Source organism: Momordica charantia (assembly GCF_013281855.1).
Source record: "Momordica charantia cultivar OHB3-1 chromosome 2 unlocalized genomic scaffold, Mcharantia_2.0 BLBB01000002.1, whole genome shotgun sequence".
Lineage (NCBI taxonomy): Eukaryota > Viridiplantae > Streptophyta > Magnoliopsida > Cucurbitales > Cucurbitaceae > Momordica > Momordica charantia.
Window position 1 is genome coordinate 4,120,127 of NW_028275160.1, and position 19,333 is coordinate 4,139,459.

The following is a 19,333-nucleotide window of genomic DNA, read 5'->3' on the forward strand; positions in this document are numbered from 1 at the left end:
AGTATATCAGATATATATATTATATGTATAATACGTACATTTGATGTATATTAGTAGTATATGTGATAATGTATATCATAGGTACATCTGATACTGTATATTAGGGGTACATCGAATATATATCGGAAGTATATCAGAGTTACATCGGATGTAAATTAGATATAGATTGGATGTATATCATATACAAATTTACATCAGATGTATATCCGATATAGATTTGATGTATGATATACATCCTATGTATATTAGATATAAATTGAATGTATATCAGATATATATATATTTATCAGATGTCATAAGGGTAAAATTGAAATCAATAATAAAAATTCCGAAAATAAAAATTCAAATATTATACTATATTTGAAATTTTGAAATACATACAATATTTTTCTAACAATAAACTGTGATCAAGAACATATAAATGAGTATTTTCTCCTGTGATTTTGACTCTTAAGGCACATGGATAGGCAATAAAAATAGATAACCCTTGATTGGACAATAACATGAAGTTGTTGAGACAAATTGGCTGCAATGGGTTTGTTGGCTTCATCACTTTTGCTGTCCACATGCTCTGTTTTCACTTTCAGGCAACTCACTACTCCCAGTTCATTTAGTGGATTCAATTTCTGTAGGAATCTGCGATGGCCGCCGACGGTCCTGATTACACCGCTAAGGTCCTGAACCACTGCCGGATTTCTCCACCCGCAGGTTCAGTTCCGACCACACATCTCCCCCTGAGTTTCCTCGACATGCTGTGGATTGTCTGCCGCCCCATGAGACGCCTCTTCTTCTACCACTTCCCCCATTCCACGCACCACTTCATCCACGCCATCTTTCCCACTCTCAAACGCTCTCTCTCTCTCGCTCTCCAACACTTTTTCCCTCTCGCCGGAAATTTCATCCTCCCTCCTCCGCCCCACCGCCCCCACATCCTCTGCACACCCCATGACTCTGTTCCTCTCACTGTAGCAGAGTCGAGTGGGTGCGATTTCGACCGCCTCATCGCCGATCACCCTCGCCCCGCCAAACACTTTTACCCCTTAGTTCCCGACTTGCCCAACTCACGTGCCTCACCGGACGGGGCGCGTGTGGTTCCAGTTTTCGCACTCCAAATCACCGTTTTCCCAAACCAGGGTCTGTGTATTTCTATAGCGTTTCATCACGTGGTTGCCGACGGGATGGCCGCTCACGATTTCCTCAAATCATGAGCTTCCATACATAGAAACGGAGGCGGCTCGGGTTCGCTTGACGGACCTTTGCCGTACCACGACAGGGCTGCGGTCAAGGACCCAAATGGATTGGAGTCCATCTTTTTACAGGAATTGTCCTATTGGGATTCGTTATGGAACCCAGTCCCTGATAAACCCATAATTGATCTTGCGCCTGCCGACAAGGTCAGGGCAACGTTTGTCATTAACAAAACCCAAATCGAGAGATTGAAAACTTGGATTTCAAATCAAGCAGCCCATGACGACAATGAAGAATTAAAGCCTTTACGATTGTCTGCGCTCATCGTTACATGCTCTCTAATCTGGGGGTGTCTGATTAAATCAACAGAAGGCGAGTTTGCGCAGAATGATCTTCCAGATGAATTAGATGAACTGTGCTTCTTTGTGTTATTGGCAGATTGCAGGAATCGCCTCAAGGATCCGTTGCCTCCGACTTATTTTGGGAACTGCCTTGACATGGGTGCTGTAGTGTTGAAGAAGAGTGAGCTTTTGAAGAGTAATAGCAGTGTTGTTGCGGCGAAAGCTATTGGGAAGCGAGTGGAGGAATTTGAGAGTGAACCATTGAAAACGGCGGACAAGTGGTTTTCAGAGTGGAGATGTTTGGAATCGAAACACCTATTAACCATTGCAGGGTCGCCTAAGCTAAGGGTTTATGATACGGATTTCGGGTGGGGGAAGCCCAAAAAAAGTGAAGTGCTTCACGTAGACAGCTCCTTGGCTATTTCTTTGCAGGAATGTAGAGATGAGAAAGGCGGGATTGAAGTTGGTTTGGGACTTACTAAGACTCATATGGATCGCTTTATCGCCATATGGGAAGAGAATTTGAATGTGTTGTGTACTTAAATTTGGTGGGTTTGGTTTTCTCAAAATCTGGTCTTTGGAATTAATAGTGCTTGTCGGCTGCAATTTATTCAGTGTGAAACCTTCGATCTCTGTTTGATGGCCCATAACATCAACAGATATTTCCTAATTTTTTTTTGTTTTTTATCAATAGAATCCAATGGACAAATTTTCTTTATGATGTGACTTGGAAGATCATTTTTGTTGCTTAGAACTAAAGTGTCACTTTTGAAAATCCATGACCAAACAGACATTAACCCAAATTTCAGGAAAATAAAGTATATTTTACCCAAAATTAAATTAGGGAGTACATTAAATTTGAACTCTAGGGGGTAGACCATCAAATTTTGACTTTTTAAGTTGATTTTAACCAACTTTGAACTGCGGCCACTCGACGACACTTCCTCGTTGGCATCGAAATAGAGTTGGATTCAAGCAATCTCCGGAAATTTCTACCAGGCAAAAATGAGAAATGGTATAAATTAAAATTAAAATTCCTCATATGCACAGCACAACATTATATGATGCAGTTCTGGATTTTCTTTTGATCTATCTTTATAAAAGAAATGAAGAATACACAAAGATTGAAAAAAAGAAGAAGAGACCAATAAAATGAACTCTTTGCCATTCCTTTATTCTGAATTTTGGAGTTAATATATCGACATAGAAGGGGCAGCGACGAAGGCTTGGAATAATTAATGGCATAGGCAGAACAGAAGCTAAGCTTCTTCCAGTTCCAAAAAAAAAAAAAAGGATATCATCTTCTAGAATTTAAACTCGTCTTCTAAAGCGTGCTGCAGCAAATACAGAGAGTGTTCCATTAACTGAGGGCTTAATCTGAACATCAAAACGCAAAACTCCATCTGGTTCAAGGCACCGTCGGCGTCGAGGTCGCCCTCCCTCATCATGCTGGCCAGCTCGTCCTCTGCCATGTTGTGCAGACCCAGCAGCGAAGAGTTCCTCCTCAGGCTCTCCAGCGTGATCACCCCCTTCTCTTTGTCCATCAGCAACTGAAACCCATTGCACAGCTCCTTTATCAGCCCCTCTCCCCCCAGTTTCTCGGCCATTACAGGTAGTAAATCAAGGAAATGGCCACCCTTTCGTGCCATCAATTACTATATATCTTTCCTTAATTATAATGGGAATCTGCGTTCTGCGAATTAAGAACACCATGGGATGGGATGGAGTATAAATAAGGGCAGGAAATTAGAAGAAAATGCCCAGAAATGGGGGTTCAGATTCAGGTGACAGCGCAGCGACAGAATGACCCCCGTTTGCCTTGCCCCAACTCAACGGAACTGCAATTGCACCTCTGCTTCGTAGAACCTTGACAAAGGGTATTGCTGTCATTTTCCACAATAACAGTTTTTGACTTTCCCCATGCCCATGCCTGCCCTTTTTCGTCAACTAAATACAATAGCTTAGCCTTAGGCTACCTATTTTTCCTTCTTATTTTTTTTTTTAATCATTAAGTAACATATTAATTTACCAAGGAAAGATGTTGATCAACATACTCGACTAATTAATAAAAATATATGGAATATGTTGAAGTCTGAAGGGGCTTTCTGATTTTGGAAAAGGAATTCCATAATATTGAACATTTGAACAAAATTTTAATTTATGCAAACTGTGATCATAAAATGTCGGTGTGGGCCGTGGATAAACTGTGTACCCTGCAAAAGGTTGAAAAAGGAAAAGGAAAAGGAAATACTTTTTCAATCTCACAAGTCACACCCCTCTTTCTCCTAAAGGTGTTTTGTTTACTTTAATTATTAATGTGTCCACATTATCACCGGGGAAAATTTTATGAGTTGATGACCTAAACAAACACAAATTACCATATCTGATATCTATGATCTAAGGGCTGACATCGCTACAGTAAACAAGTCTTGTCCCATATTGAGAAACTTCATTGAGGCTGTCCGGAGAGGATTTTGATAAGGCAAGGAAATGTTTAAAAGTTCATCATAAAAATTAAAAATAAAGGGTTTACTTCCTCATTTGAAGGATGGGAAAGTGGCAAGAGCGTTCCTTAATTTTTTTTTTTTTTTTTTAAAAAAAGAAGAAGAACAACAACAAGATTCCTCCAGACAAGAAATGGCATTTATTATATAATTTAGTTTTGGTGTTATCTAATATTAATTTAATAAACAAATGGTCACCGTTCAAAATTCTGATTGGATTTCAAATACACCGGTTATTAATTAATTTTTTAAAAAATTTTCAAGGAACACGTTCATCAGACAAAACAAATCATGGAAACTGGGTGTGGGAAACAAGATATATTGAAAAAGGGTAATTGTGGGAATAAGATTGTAATTATATTTAATTAAATTTGGTTGTGTTGAGTGGTGTGGCAACATGTCTTAATTCAATGACCTGATAGCCGACTTTGTGTACATCATATGCCGGAGATTGGCTTTGGAGCTAATATATTTTTGAAAGTTTGAAGTGAGAAGTCAAATAAAATAAAAGGGGAGGCTCGGTACCGTTCACATCTTTTGGAACGTTAGACAAAACAGCACTCGACTTCGGTAAAAAAGTGCATACAACTGAAAACGCATAAGCCGATATATTTATAGTTCAATAGACGGATATTAGTACATTTGACTTTTCTCTTCTTCGTTCTTGTAACTACAATAAATGGTGTCCCGATTTTATCTTCTTCATTTTGGATTAAAAATAAGAAAATATCTCCTCCATCAAATTTTTATGTGTGATTTTTTCGACCAGTAATTTTAGATCTTGTAAAAAGTGCAATAATAAATATTCCTACGTCATTTTGGAAATGATGGTTAGAATCATTCGAATAATTGACTCTTTATATTTTTACAATGGTATGATATTGTCAATTTTAAGTATTATAGATTTTGTTTACGCGCTTCTTACAAACCCAATATAAATGAGGTACTATGTCAACATCTAACTGAACTGATGGTCTATTGTCCATTTTGAAGGTACATAGTTTTGCTTTCAAAAAAAATATCTTATATCAGTAGAGTTAATTACTTTCACTATAACTATATACCATAGATCACCGCTTCTCAACTAACTGGGACTTTATTTGTACTTGTTCCCATCCTAACCTTTTTGGAACTTTCAGATGACTGTTTGCAATGGCATGGACCTATTCTTGCTGCGTGGAATAAAATGACCATTTGTTTTCCTTTCTCTGACTTTTCTTATTGCTGCTGCAGCCATAGTTAGAAACAATCAAGGCAAGTAATTTCATCCGAAACATCTTTATTTCACAAACAAAATATGCCACAATAAAATAAAATGTAAATGTCTTTTATATATATGTTAGGTTAGATAAGAATATAAAACGAAAAATATTTAGCTAATAAGGACGAACCCGGTCCTCCTCAACATTAGATATTGACAATTTATTATTGTTTTAAAAAATATTTATTTTTGCATTTCTCTTTGTCAAATATCTAACAGCAAGGAGGACAAAGTTCTTTTTCATCATTGAGGAGTCAAGTATTTCCATATACCACCGAAATTTATTCTCATTCCCCATTACAATATGCTATATTTATAACTCATATATTGGTTTAGATCTAAAATAAACATAATTAATATATAGGATAGCAAGTAATGTTAAGGACAACGACAATGATGTTATTGTCCACTTTGGACAATAACCTTCACAGCTTTACTTTTGATTTCACCACTTGAATGAAGATAATTGTCTTCATTTATATGTTATAGATCATGTTCTTCCCTAACTAACTTACGACTTTATTTGTATTCACCTTACAAATCCAACAAGCAAAGACTCTGATTAAGGATGGAAAAAGAATGGATTATAACATTTGAAAGTTCTAAAATTTATTTTAATTTAAAATTTAAAATTATAATAAATACAAAAAAAAATCCAAAATTTATTTATACTTTACTTGTTTTCTTTCTTTTTTCTTTTATACTTGGTCTTGAAGTAGAAAAGATTTCATCTCTCCATGGTAACGAGATACCTTCCTTCCCATTAAAGTTGGAGATCTAAATCATCGGACCTCACATTTGTTTGACTGGAAAAGAATGGTGAAATCCAAAATGGAAACTTATTATTAGGTGGGAGGGGAAAATATTTTGGTGCTATTGAATTGATAAATTACAAACTTACAATATATCTTTGGGTGAAGTTATCTAGGTGGAGAACAATTACAGGAAATGAAATCTGGAATTTAACGAGGCTCAAGTAAGCTAAAATCGTTGCTTACTATTTCTTGCTTAAAGCCCGAAGAAGAAGTTGCAGAAGAAGTAGGAGTTAATTTTTTATCAACGAAAGCTGGCTGTTTAGGATTTGGAAGAGAAGCAGGGTCGGTGCCAGAGCTGAGCATAAAAGCTACACTCGACATGGTGGGACGATCGTTGGGATCTTCTTGAACACACAGCAGCCCCACAGCCACACACTTTATAACTTCACTTGGATTGCACCTTTCACGAACACCCGCCTCTGTTATGTCTAATGCTTCCTTGTCTCTCCACAATTTCCATACCTGCGCACGCCATCTCCCAAACTTTAAAAACACTCAAAAACCTCAAGATTTTAACCATTGAATTCAAAGTAAATTCTCACGTGTCCAAGAAGGTTCAAGGCTTCTTTTGACTGGTAAAAACCAGTGTTTCTTCTTCCACTCACGATCTCAAGTACAACTATACCAAAGCTGAACACATCAGATTTGATGGAGAATGATCCGTCCAACGCATATTCTGGTGACATGTACCCACTGCAGAAAAAGAGAACACTTAACTTAAATAACAATTCCAACGGGACTACGAAGGACAGAAATGAATTGCATTGGTGGAGGGAAATTTACTAAGTTCCAACAACTCTAGTGGTGGTTGCCTCAGTTTGTTTGCCATCAAAGATTCTTGCCAAACCAAAGTCGGAAATTTTAGGATTCATTTCTGCGTCTAACAGAACATTGCTTGTTTTCATATCCCTATGGATAATCCTCAACCTTGAATCTTCATGGAGATAAACCAGCCCTCTGGCGATTCCCACTATGATATTAAACCGCATTTCCCAACTCACCAGTAAACATTGTGTTCGATCTACCAAAACAGAAGAAGATTCTTGTATATCAAGATCAAAACTTTAAACTTTAATTAGAGGTAAGGTAGAGAGGCAGAGACTTGCCAAATAAAAAAAAGTCTAAGCTTTTGTTGGGCATATATTCATAGACCAGTATTTTTTCTTCTCCCGCAACACAATAGCCCAAAAGTCTAACGAGATTTCGATGCTGAAGTTTGGCGATCAGAATGGCCTCATTCTTGAACTCATCTACGCCCTGGGCAGAGCCTCTGGACAGCCTCTTTATTGCAGTTTCCAGTCCTGGAAAATTTCCCTGACACACAAACAACTGAATTAGCCGCTGAAAACGTTTTTTGATAAAGGATGCGCATATACCTTGTAAACTGTCCCAAATCCCCCTCTCCCAATTTTGTTAGCTTCAGAGAAGTTGTCTGTAGCACTGAGTATGGTTTCCAAATCAAAAACTGGCACTTCTATGGCTTTTCTATCATCTTCTCCAAACATTCCGGAACCCATAAAGTCTCTCACACGTTTCTCAGTGTCATACAAGTGAGTTTCCTGATTTCGCCAAAAACTTGCTCTTTTCTCTAGTATTTTAGAAAACGAATCAGACAGTGGATGATGACCCAATACTACTCGCATCAAAATCAAACCTTTGAAAGAATGAAGGGAAAAGTTTTTACCTTGTTGATTTTGTAGCTTCCTTCGTTTGTAGTAAATATACAACACCAAACAAGAAATAACAATCAAGACGACAATGGTAGTCACTGTGACAATGATAACAACTCTGACATTTGGACGTGGCTCTTTCCAACCATTCTCTACAAGTACATTAATCACAATAATCATGGACTGGACACAATGTCTCTTAATTAGATCAAAATCATTGTTTTTTCTAAAATGCATTAAGTTACCTGTCCCTTTACGGCAGCCAGTGCCAATCCACTCGAAAGAAGGATTGCACAAGCACCTGTTTGTTCCATCTGTTGATGAGTTGCATTTCGAATTCGGCCAGTAGCTGCAATCTTCTGGTGAATTACAGATTGGCTCTAATGGTTTCTTCCATTGAACATCAACTTCATTGAACTCAGAGTCACAACCGCTGATGACTTGGTATATAGACGACTGTTCCAATTTCAGAAGCTTTTGAATTTGCTCTGCATCATTACCTCTGCAGATAGACTGGTTTGTTCCAATGGTAAAAGTATTTTGTTCTGGATTGATGTATGTGAGATTGTAGTCAACACCTTCCCAAAGAAAGCCCATCCGACCGCTGGAAGTGTCACAAGTGAAGTTACGATACAAAGGAGTACCGCAGTTGGTGTATCTTGTGATTAGGCTTAGAGGATAAGGGATGATGTTGCCTCCACATGCTTCACAGTCGAACTTTGTAAACTCTGAAGGAAAATCAAGTAAATTAAGAGGCAGAACAGGGACAACACAAACATATACAGGGGAATTGAATTGAAAATGGAAAATACCAAAGTCAGAATGATTGACACGGATGTTAATGACACCACCACCATCTGCATATTCCACAATGTTTTTAAGTTCATCTTCAACCTCCCAAATGGCACACGAAACAGTACCATCAGCTCTCTCATTGCTTTTGATTTCTGAATACGCTTCACATTTACAAGATTCAAGGCACCTGCTTCGACACTCCCCATTATCTTCGACTGTGACAACATTAGACGTCTTACTCACCTTCAAATTTATTGTCAAGAACTCTCGAATTTGAGCCGTTTCTCCGAGGCAAATTTCTGATTTTCTCTGGCACCCATCTGAGTAATCACCAGAATTCCATTTATCCTCCGACTTTGGCTCAAACCCTGGCAAGCACCTGCAATGCATACTGTCACTCCGACAAATAGAGTACCTCCCACAAGCTGTCAATACACTACATCTGGTTTCCGGTTCTGACCAGATGACATCCCATTTTCCACTCATTCTGTTCCTAGCAAGGTACTGTATTTCCCCGCTGAAACTCATAACTGCTCTTGTATAGTTGTAATCCAGCAATTGATCTTGAAAACGAATGCTATAGTTGGAGGCCTTCAAGTTAGAAAGATCGATTTTTGACAAAGAACCTATTACTTCAGCAATTTTTCCCTCTGTTTCGGTGGAGTAATTTTGCCACTCTCCGCTGCTCACCCAATACCGTGCACTATGCCGCTCGATTATGTAGCGGCTCCCCAGATCCTTGAGAAACGTGAAATTCCCTGGCGACGGGTCGTCTGCACTTCGCCATGAAGTCAACCTCAAGTCGTGGCCCATGTTCATGCCGGGAAGTATAGTGTCGGTTGCATTTTGGAAACTCTGCCACACAATTGTGCCATTGCCGCCTAATTCCTTGAGAACCAAGTTCCCAGAATCCATTAGGATCGCTGTTCTTGTCTCGTTGGTGGAATCTCCGACGCCGGTAGACCATAAAGAAGTGCCCTTTGAGTCCAGTACCATGAGGTTGCCATCTTTAATGGTGAAAATTCCATTGTTGTCGGACAATGGCCGATCTCTGTTGGCAACCCATACAACGGCTTGCGGTTTGGAGCCGCGAAACCATATTCCCACGTATCTTCTTCCGTCTGAGCTTCCCTCAGGACTGAAAAAACCAACTTCAAATCTTCCTCCCATCGAAACGGCAGAATCCCCATGACTGTCTCTTAATTGATCGACGGCGGTGCCTCCGGCGGACAGAAATAATAGTAGCAAAAAGTAATTGCATAAATTAGAGACCATGGAATGGTATTGGTGACACTGACACCCCTTGTTTGCCTTTGCCATGAGAGAAGACTACTTGGACATAATCTTCTCTTTTCCTCTGCTTGATATTTCAATGCATTTAAATGGTTTTGTCATATCAAAGAAACTATAATACCAACAACTTACAACATCAACATCCATCTTATTCGAAGAAATGTCACCGCATACCTATCATATACTTGTTCAAAAGAAATCAATTAATATCACAACCATACCTTGAAAAATATTATTTGTAAAAGAATAATATTCATCTCTAGCCCATGTTCACCCCTAAAAATCTGACACTTTGAGATAAAAATTGTCTCCTTTCCCTCTCTTTTTTTTATTTCATTAATAATTTTAAAAAAAATTCATCTCAACATTAATTAACAATGAGATTAGTAGTTGAGATAATCCATATATTCTATTAAATTTACACGATATCTTAATCTTCCCATATAAGATCCTTTAACATTCATTATTTTACCTATCAAAATTATTGCTATTATATATTTTCAGACCGAAGAGATTTTATTTGCAGAGATAACTCCCTTTTATCTCGGATAAATTGATATCATACCTTGTAATGATACGTGAGACATTGTGTTCTAGTTGACGAACTCATGTCCCAATGGAAAAAGCAAAAGAACCTTATAGAATTATTTGAAATTTTTTAATTTTTAGTACAATAATCGGGATGGAAATTTGAATATAATTAAAAGTATATATATATATATTTGAGCTAGATTGAAATGGACAGATCTTTGTGTTGACTAAGTTGCAATCTTTTTTTTTTATAACCCAACATTAGAGAGGGATGAGATAAAAAATAGATAAAATTAAAAAAGAAAAAAGAAAAAGTTGTTACTACCATATTATATATACTTAATATTCAAACTGATGGTAAATTTTTTCTAATGAAAAAACAAATAGTAAATTTATAAAATATTTTATCAGTTTTGCCTTATAGATCTCATGCGCTATTATTAAAATCAATGTGTTACGAGGATTTGTATTTCCAACCTTAATGTAACAAATAAATGTTTTTACAATAAACTATGTTGATAGTTAAAAATGAGTCAAGTTGAAAAATTATGGTGGGTGTTGCAATTTTTTTTATCTCATTTTATTTCTCGCTTTATTAATTGAATTTGTTAGTTTGATTTTTTTATACTTTAATATTGATTGAAATAATTTTTATTTGCAAAAAAAATTAATTTATGATGTTGAAATCTTAAATTTTTTTTTTCGAGACATGTTAATCCTATTTTATTTAATTTTTTTTTATAAAGTTTTTTTAAGCTAACATTAACATAATTCAACTTGTTCGAGTATACATCACAAATATGGTTGAATTAAAAAAATCTCTTTATTAAAAAGCATAAACAAAATTAGGCTCACAAAAATAGTATAAATTATGAAACAACTAAATTAAGATTAATGAAACATAATAACAAATTAACAGTTATAGGTCCCATCATGTCAACCTCGTCACATTAATAATTAATTCTTTTTTGTTATCCCAATATTTTAAATGTTGATGTCGATGAAAATGTCGATGTCTCAATTTTATGAAAATGTCGATATAAATATCGATAAAATGTCGATGCGATGAATACTTATAAAAAAGTTATAAAAAGAAACTTAAAAAATATATTTAAATTAATAAATAATCGTTTCACCATTTCTAAATAAGTTTAACATGATTAAAATTAATATATTAGGTCTATATTAGTGAATTTTTGTAAATATTTTTTATATTTTATCGATTTTTTTATAATATTATGGAATGTCGATTTACCCTTTATATTGATGCCGAACTATGAATACATGGATACGTTGATGGATATTTAATACTATGATTATCCATTGTGTCAACCTCATCCATCTTTTATTTTTATATTATCGATTAATTTGGAGCTAAAACAAACATAACTCAATATTAACTATGCTTCCAACCATGAAATTGTAGATTTAAATAAATAAAAAAACCTTGAAAAGGCCGGGTCAAACAATGACTATGTACCCTGTAATTGACTATTTTGTTTTTCGGTCAAAAGAGAAAATTTTGACTATTTTTTTTGTAATTTTTAATTTTAAACTTAAAACAGTTTCCAACTAAAAATATATTTAATTCGTGTTTTTTAATTGAAATAACTATTCAAATCTTCAACTATAATGGGTAATAATTTAATTCCTATAAATTAAAAGTAGTAATGTTTTAGGCTTTAGTACATAAAATTTAATTCCATCAAAGCAAAATATCAAACTTTAATATGTTGTGATTTAGTAGTTGAAGTTTAAAAATATAATTATTCCTAAACAATTTATTGATACGAGACCAATTGCACCTAAATGTTTTGTCATGCTACCATCAACAAAATATTAGTTTCTAAAGCTACAATAACAAGTATAATTTTAACTAAACTTCTTCCATTAATATGTATATATTTTTGTTTAAGTTATTACATTTTAAAATGCTCTTAAAATTTTGTTATCATTTTTTTAACTATTATTTATTACTATTAAATTTTAGCTATAATTTTCATTAAAAATTATATATTAAAAAACAAACAAAAAGGTTTGTAAATGAACCCAATTTAATTTTGCCAATTTCTTGAAATCTCCATAAGAAGAATTAGAAAATATATATATATATATATTATACAACCAAGCCCTTAACTTTTTTTCTCCAAAGCCCTTAACTTTTTTTTTCCGTTATACAAATATTTACGAAATTATTATTTTGGATTTTGGAAACCCTTTAAAAAAATGTATAATATTATTCTTAAAATACAATGGGAAGGAACAACAACAACGCAAGTCTTTGAACACAAGACTTCTCACTCTGATACCAACTTAAGAATGAATAATCCACCACTCAACCCAAAAACTTAAGTTGATGGGTTGGATAAATTTAATTCATTTATATGAATTCTAACACCATTCGATATTTTAATTTCTAACATGTATAATTTTTTATTTCAAAATTTCAAACTATAAGTTGGAAGCATAGTCGCACTTTTCTATTTTGAAAAATAGAAAAACAACAAACAGAAAACAAAAACAAAACAAAAGATGCCTCAAAGAAAGTTCGTGCGGATGACTAAACTCTTGGGAGACGTGGGCTAATATTGCTCAAGAAAGACAGGCCTTCTTCTTTCGTTTTGTGAAGTTAAAAGGAAAAAGGAAGGAATGGGTTTTGGTAAGACGGTTGGTTCAGCAATTCCTTGATCCACTTTTATTTCGTAGGTATATTTTTAAGGGTATCCTAGAATATTTAGATAACAATGGTTAAGAGTGTATTAAATTTATAGAATGTTCCAAAAATGACCTCACAAATATTTATATAATTTATAAATTCATCAAATATAATAGATTTATTTGAATTAATTTAATTTTATTATATGTTATTTTGTAGAACAAATTAATTCATTATTAATTTAATATAAGTTTCATTTTCAACTTTAACAGTTGTTCAAAAAGACAATTATATAATTTATGTTATCTTCGGTAAAATTTATTTATCCTATCATCATATTATATTTTTTTTAAGAGGAAAAATGTTACAAGTATGTTGCCAGTAAAAAAATGTTAGCTTTACAATTATATATTTATAATAATAAATATTATTAATAATGTAATTCCTTCAAAATATTAAAAATAAATGGAGATATTATATAATCTAATTGTAGTTTATTTTACATGTAAATATAATGTACAAATATACTTAATAACATAAAATTCTTTATTAGACGATGAGTTTATTAATTTATTTTAATTATAAATTTAAAAATAAAAATAGAAAATTTTTTGAGGAAAAATTAAAAAAAAAATTAATGAAAGTAAATATATGGAGAAAAAAATAGATGGCAAAAATGTAAAAGTGGATGCCCTTGGAATCTTAGAAACCCGTGTTTCAAAAGGACATCCAAAACTTGTAAGATACCTCCCGTATGAGCATCCTAGCATACCCGGACATCTCGAGATACCAAAATACTGCAAAACAAACGTGGGAATCTAGATGTCCGTCTCACAAAAATCTTGGATTCCCACCAAACAAACGGCTGAGACGCGAAATTGATTCAGAGCTAAGAAATTGGTTGTGATCCCTCCTTTCACATGCTTGGAAGGAGAGGAATTCTTCCTGTTGTAATACTTTCAAATATACGTATGTATTGGTACTACGAGAAACCATTGGGTGTTACGCGTTAGTAAAGTACTACCTTGTCACCAACATTACCAAGGACTGATACTTGAAACACTTGAAATTAGAACATAATATGCAACGAGAAGAAAGATTAAAACGAGAAAAAGTGGGCTTCATAAATGTGTCACAAATGCCTCAGAATAACCAAACCATGTCCATGTTATTTGAAAAGGCTCAAGAAAGACCAATTGGCTCACCACACAGCTCCGCCAATTCAGTTTCTAAAAGTCTCAACAGGTTTGCTTTGTTCCGCCTATAAATCCAAGCCTGAGAGTTCTGATCCCAATCAAACCTGGATGGACCGCTGCAGAGAAGGAACAAAACCTGGGTTGTCACAAAGTTGTGTATAATGCCTCAAAATAGGAATTACCAGCCTCTTTATTTGAGTTCCTCGTTTCTCAGGACCAAATTCAAGTTAAACCTCATTCATTCTTTCTGCGTTAATTGAAGTTGAAGACATCTAAAGGATATGAGGCATGCCCTTATTATAGATGGGTAAATGTTATATCGACAGAACAAATTCCATTTTTCACCAAAACGACCGCTAAACTTTGTCATGAAATGAAGACAGGGACAAGGTCTGAAATGATCTTTTAAACAGATAGAAAGGACACATATTATAGATTCTAATCAATCAACTGGAAATCGAGTCATCCGGGAAGCATATTCATACCTCACAGGGGATGAAAGCCAAATTTGTCTATTTGGCGTTTGTTTGTTCAAGACATAAGTTCCAAGATCGCCGAGCTTTAAGGTCAGTACCTCGTTCTGCATAAGAAAGATTGGATAAAACTAAATATCATTTATTCCTATGAAATGAAGCTTACATATTTTAGAACGGCCTAATCATTCTCTTACCCCGTAGTCCACGTCAAAGCCATCAATTTGGAGGTCATCGCCATACTCCTGCAAGTAATGAAATAAAGTTTAACAAAATTTTAATGGCAATTCCCAAATATGTATATGAAGAATATAAGCTTTTACTGGCTTTTAGTTTATAAGATAAATTCAAGAGCAAAAAGATGTGACTTCAATGTTACGAAACTACCTCTAATTTCTCCTGCAGTCCATGTATTGTGGAATCAGCTAGTCTATGAAAATCTCCCTCCTGCATCAGTGAACTGCAGCAAACATTAGCCAAGATCACTAGAGCTCCTCTCTACCAAATGCATTCAACTATTGTATTGTATCGACGCTACGCTCAAAGAAAACCCCATCAACAGCAATTATAATTTGTTCAGTGAAGGGCAATTGAATTGAAGGTAGTGAATTCAATAAGCAAGCTAGAGGCACGAAGACATCCACAACACTTTGTTGAAGCAACACGAAGCCCTTTTTTGTTTCGTTAAAAATCAGCAAGAGAACACAATTGCAGACAATGGACCAAAAATTCGCAAATCAAGTAGACCTAAAACAATTATCAAAACGAAAAGGCATAAAAGTTACAAAAATTTGGTGGAAGGGGGTGGAACATACAAACTTCCGTTTCTTCTTCAAAATTTCGATTCAAATACACAGTGTCAAGGAGAGAAAAGGAACAAATTACCTATAATCTATGGAGGCAGGACCTCGAGAATCATCGTCGACGAAATCCAAGGGGCGGGAGCAAAAGCTTCGAGAAAAAGACGGAGGATGAAATTGATGAACATTATCGGAGATACCGAGGAGAGGTCTTGAAGCTTCTAGAAGATACGAATATCTCCTGAAACAGGGAGAAGAATAAGAAGAAGAAGACGGCACCTTCAGTATCCTTGACAGCTTCCGCAGTGGAAGCAGCTTGGTAGCCATCGTTGCATCCACCGGCTTCGAACTGTGGAAAGCTCGCTGATCGCTCTCTGTTTGCGAAGAGCTTCAAATATGGGCCTCCAATAAACCCAAACAAGAGCAAACTCGGCCTGGGACTTAATTGGGTCGTAGCCTAGATTCTGAACTGACCCAAGAGTTTGCCAATTTAGTTTCCTACGGACTTTTTGTTCTTTTTAGGCACGTTTTGTTTATGTGTATTGCAAATTAAAGTAAACCAATTGTTGCTTTGTTTCTCTATTCTTGGCCGAAGATTACAACATTACAATTGGGTTTCCACACCACAAGCCAACTGATTGATTAACTTCAAGATTACATAAATACCTACCTTATAATTACACACCTTCAAGGCTTCCAAAAGCATTAGTGAAACTAAAAGAAAAACACGACCTTTTTTCTTGTTGGGTAAAAGGAAATGTAACAGAAGCAAAGGAACAGAAAAGGGAGTGCTTCAGTAATAGAGATTTTTGCACGTCAAAGATTTAATGCCTTCTCTACTTTTTCTTTCTTTCCATCATGAGCGCTCCGATTGTGACAGCCACTCCTCCTTTTGCCCGTAACCTCTGTTTCTGGAAATTTTGTTGCTTTCTTCGTGTTGTTCAACTTCAGGCAGCGATCCTGATCCTTCATATGCATCCAAGCAAATAAGTAGACCCAGATTGATGTGATTAAAATAGCAAATACTCTGCCCTCCATCACTGTCACTGCAGCCAGGCTTACCACAAGCAACCCAACGCCGGATTTGAACACGTAGCAACTCTGGTCGTCGTTTATCCGCCTCACGCTCTTTTTACTCGTTTTAGGGACTGCCGATGTGGGAGACGAAGAAATTATGGGTTTCGGTATTGTAATTGGAAAACTTGAAGATGACCCCGATGGAAGAGAATTCATTTCATCTTCTTTTGTGGGGACAATTCCAGAATCCAGCGAGACACTTCGCTTCGGTCGACTAGATTTCTGCTGATGGTTGCCTTTTCTCTGACGGACTCTTTTGATCTAAAACAGAACAAGATAATCGAGTATTGGGTAATTAAAAAGGAAGGGAATTACATCGGAAACGTCGAAAATAACTAAACGACAGCAAAATTCAATACTGACCAGAATGGTACCAAACATGACGGCTCTGACCGTCCGAGAAAGAGTTTGCTTTGGCGGGAGGGAAATGGTGGAGCTGTGGCGGCCGGAATTTCGGGTGCAGCGACAATCTGGGCACGATGGGGTTGTTTCAGAAGTGGTGATTTCGTGGTATTCCAAATCCAAATAGGCCGCCAAAGTTGCAGCAGCAGAGGAATGGACAAGATTTTTGGGGTGGAGGACGGCTTCCGTGTCAACGCCGGGTCGGAAACAGAGCAAAAGCTTGTTCCTGGGAACGTGTTTCATTGTTTTCTCCAAATCAAAATCAAGCGACGAAAGTGTTGTTTTGTATGTGTTTTGTGTCGGGATTTGAAGTTGAACGTACGAACAAAGACTGAGGTTTCGAAGTTTGTGAATTATTATGGTACGGTAGGGGGTGTTTTTTAGTGAAAGAGGCGGCAGGAAAAGTAAACTCCTTTCTACAATTACTAGGACTTGTGACAGAAGACAGTTTGCAAATTAACTGTTTACGAGGTTTACTCGTTTGGCTTGCCTGCAATGTCCCTCTCTGGCTGTCCTCCAAACTCGTCGTTTTGGACCGATCCGTGTAGTTGTAGTTGTGGTTGTAGTTGTGGATCGATTGGCTTGGCTCTGATTTGACAGTTGTTTGCTATATTAATTCAATGACATTGATTCTATTCTGAATAATAACTTCGTTTCATCACCTCTGATCAATAAATTTGATTGAAAAGGGTAGATAAGGTGGTTGTTTTATGATTAATGATGTTATTATTATAAAGTGGAGTTGAGAGATTGTGATGTGGCAAATGAAATGGAATACTTGGGTCGACAAGCCCTCCATACATACAGAATGATGAATTAATGCTGAGTTTGAGGCCATTGGTTCTAAACTTGTTAAAATTCCGGTTTTGTTTTTCAAACTCAGCATTATTTCATCTTTCTATATGTATGGAGTTCATCTCTTCAACAAAAAATAAATAAAATAACAATGGAGTTCATAGTTTTGTATACAAATCATTTTATTCACTCAATTAAAGAGACTACTATCAATCAAGAATTAAGATATTTCTTTCTTTCTTTAAGAATTAGAGGTTCAAATTCATCCCTACATTTATTTAGTTTTTTTATTAGTTACTGATAGTTGTATTAGTTTGTTTTCTAATATATCTTATATCAGTTAATAGTTTTTTTTTTTTTTTTTTCGGAAAGCAACGGGGCAAATGCCCAAAAACTACAGAACAGCAAGACGGGGTATGGTGGCCCCTGATGAATCTAGAAGCAGTAAAGGATAAAGTCCTCTAGGAGGATCTTCACAAATGTGAACACCTAGAGGAAGACTGCAAGCTTTATTTGCTAACCAATCTGCACAGCCATTTGCTTCCCTATAAATATGCTTAATCGATATAGTCCAGTCCCTGCCCATCAGTTGTGAAATTTTCCTCAGGAGCGGTTGAATAATAGCATTTGATTGTGGGCAATTTTGTACCAAACTCCAAGCAGCTGCCGAATCAGTTTCCACTTCTAGGACCCTGCAACCCAACTCCCAAGCAAGTTCTAACCCAGTTAGAATTCCCCATAATTCTGCTATCAAAGCCGTTGTACTTCCAATATTTTGTTGAAAACCTTTTATCCAACTACCATTTCAGTTTCGTAAAATACCTCCAGCCCCTGCCACACCTGGGTTTCCATGGGATGACCCATCTGTGTTTAATTTCCAAAAATTGATAGGAGGCGGGATCCAACATATATTCACCCAACACCGGGCAGGTTTCCTTGACAATGGCGCTGCTTGTTTCCACGATTGTATAAAACTATCAGCTGTTCTTCTTACAATAATGGAAGGATCATCTGGTTTAACAAAATTATTCTGGAATAGCGCTTTATTTCTCCATTTCCAAAGAAGCCAACAGCCAACCGCGAACAGAGAGGGCCAGTATGCCGATGGTGGACTTATCAAATTAATCCCCAACCAGAGCTGCAAACCACAATTAAAGAAGATATCAGTAAAATTTTCAGGAACTATGGCTACCCATAGCTACCTAGCATATGTACAATCACGGAGGACATGTATGATGGATTCAATTTCATTAGTACACAGATAGCAATTATCATTCGACCCTATATGTCTTCTACTCCTCTCCTGGTTGGTTAAAAGGCATTCATGGCCGACCAACCAGAGGAAGAATCTGATTCAATTAGGATATGGCTTTCCAAATTCTCATGTCAAGCTCTACAGAGTGAATAGACGTTAGGTGGAAGTATGTAACCGAGACAGAATAATCACCATTTTTTGACCCCAACCAAACTGGAAAATCAGAGACATTAGAAGAGCCCTCAGGTGGTTTAATGCTAGCTATAGATAACAACACCGAC

At 36.0% G+C, this 19,333-nt stretch overlaps 3 protein-coding genes and 2 pseudogenes across 3 annotated transcripts; 1 reads left to right on the forward strand and 4 right to left on the reverse strand.

The window, feature by feature from the left end:
* The first annotated feature begins 318 nt into the window (after window positions 1-318).
* On the forward strand, window positions 319-2,247 carry LOC111011063 (coumaroyl-CoA:anthocyanidin 3-O-glucoside-6''-O-coumaroyltransferase 1-like; annotated as a pseudogene).
* Window positions 2,248-2,677: 430 nt separating this feature from the next.
* On the reverse strand, window positions 2,678-3,459 carry LOC148212682 (calcium-binding protein KRP1 pseudogene; annotated as a pseudogene).
* A 2,655-nt stretch (window positions 3,460-6,114) lies between these two features.
* LOC111011019 (G-type lectin S-receptor-like serine/threonine-protein kinase At4g03230) lies at window positions 6,115-9,942 on the reverse strand. The gene is made up of 8 exons (XM_022284626.2): window positions 8,592-9,942; window positions 8,025-8,507; window positions 7,794-7,931; window positions 7,486-7,697; window positions 7,216-7,423; window positions 6,893-7,130; window positions 6,652-6,802; window positions 6,115-6,571 (listed from the first exon to the last, which is right to left on the reverse strand). The coding sequence occupies exons 1-8, from the start codon at window positions 9,892-9,894 to the stop codon at window positions 6,257-6,259; spliced, it is 3,048 nt and encodes a 1,015-aa protein (XP_022140318.1). The 5' UTR covers window positions 9,895-9,942; the 3' UTR covers window positions 6,115-6,256.
* A 4,149-nt stretch (window positions 9,943-14,091) lies between these two features.
* Window positions 14,092-15,947, reverse strand: FH (frataxin-like protein). Its single transcript, XM_022285078.2, has 5 exons — window positions 15,609-15,947; window positions 15,111-15,183; window positions 14,921-14,968; window positions 14,736-14,830; window positions 14,092-14,366 (listed from the first exon to the last, which is right to left on the reverse strand). The coding sequence occupies exons 1-5, from the start codon at window positions 15,848-15,850 to the stop codon at window positions 14,237-14,239; spliced, it is 588 nt and encodes a 195-aa protein (XP_022140770.1). The 5' UTR covers window positions 15,851-15,947; the 3' UTR covers window positions 14,092-14,236.
* A 186-nt stretch (window positions 15,948-16,133) lies between these two features.
* LOC111011349 (uncharacterized) lies at window positions 16,134-17,678 on the reverse strand. The gene is made up of 2 exons (XM_022285077.2): window positions 16,964-17,678; window positions 16,134-16,861 (listed from the first exon to the last, which is right to left on the reverse strand). Exons 1-2 carry the CDS (start codon window positions 17,243-17,245, stop codon window positions 16,340-16,342), a joined length of 804 nt encoding a protein of 267 aa, XP_022140769.1. The 5' UTR covers window positions 17,246-17,678; the 3' UTR covers window positions 16,134-16,339.
* Between the last annotated feature and the right edge of the window lie 1,655 nt (window positions 17,679-19,333).

What these genes read in the sequence shown, in the direction of transcription:
- LOC111011019 (XM_022284626.2), bottom strand. Translation starts at nt 9,894, where the DNA reads ATGGCAAAGGCAAACAAGGGGTGTCAGTGTCACCAATACCATTCCATG. An exon ending in GAAGCTACAAAATCAACAAG is followed by an intron (nt 7,698 to 7,793) that starts GTAAAAACTTTT and finishes CTAAAATACTAG; the next exon opens with AGAAAAGAGCAAGTTTTTGG. An exon ending in ACTAGAGTTGTTGGAACTTA is followed by an intron (nt 6,803 to 6,892) that starts GTAAATTTCCCT and finishes CTTTTTCTGCAG; the next exon opens with TGGGTACATGTCACCAGAAT.
- FH (XM_022285078.2), bottom strand. Translation starts at nt 15,850, where the DNA reads ATGGCTACCAAGCTGCTTCCACTGCGGAAGCTGTCAAGGATACTGAAG. An exon ending in GCTTTGACGTGGACTACGGG is followed by an intron (nt 14,831 to 14,920) that starts GTAAGAGAATGA and finishes TTTCTTATGCAG; the next exon opens with AACGAGGTACTGACCTTAAA. An exon ending in TGGCTTTCATCCCCTGTGAG is followed by an intron (nt 14,367 to 14,735) that starts GTATGAATATGC and finishes CCTTCTCTGCAG; the next exon opens with CGGTCCATCCAGGTTTGATT.
- LOC111011349 (XM_022285077.2), bottom strand. Translation starts at nt 17,245, where the DNA reads ATGAAACACGTTCCCAGGAACAAGCTTTTGCTCTGTTTCCGACCCGGC. An exon ending in TCATGTTTGGTACCATTCTG is followed by an intron (nt 16,862 to 16,963) that starts GTCAGTATTGAA and finishes GTTCTGTTTTAG; the next exon opens with ATCAAAAGAGTCCGTCAGAG.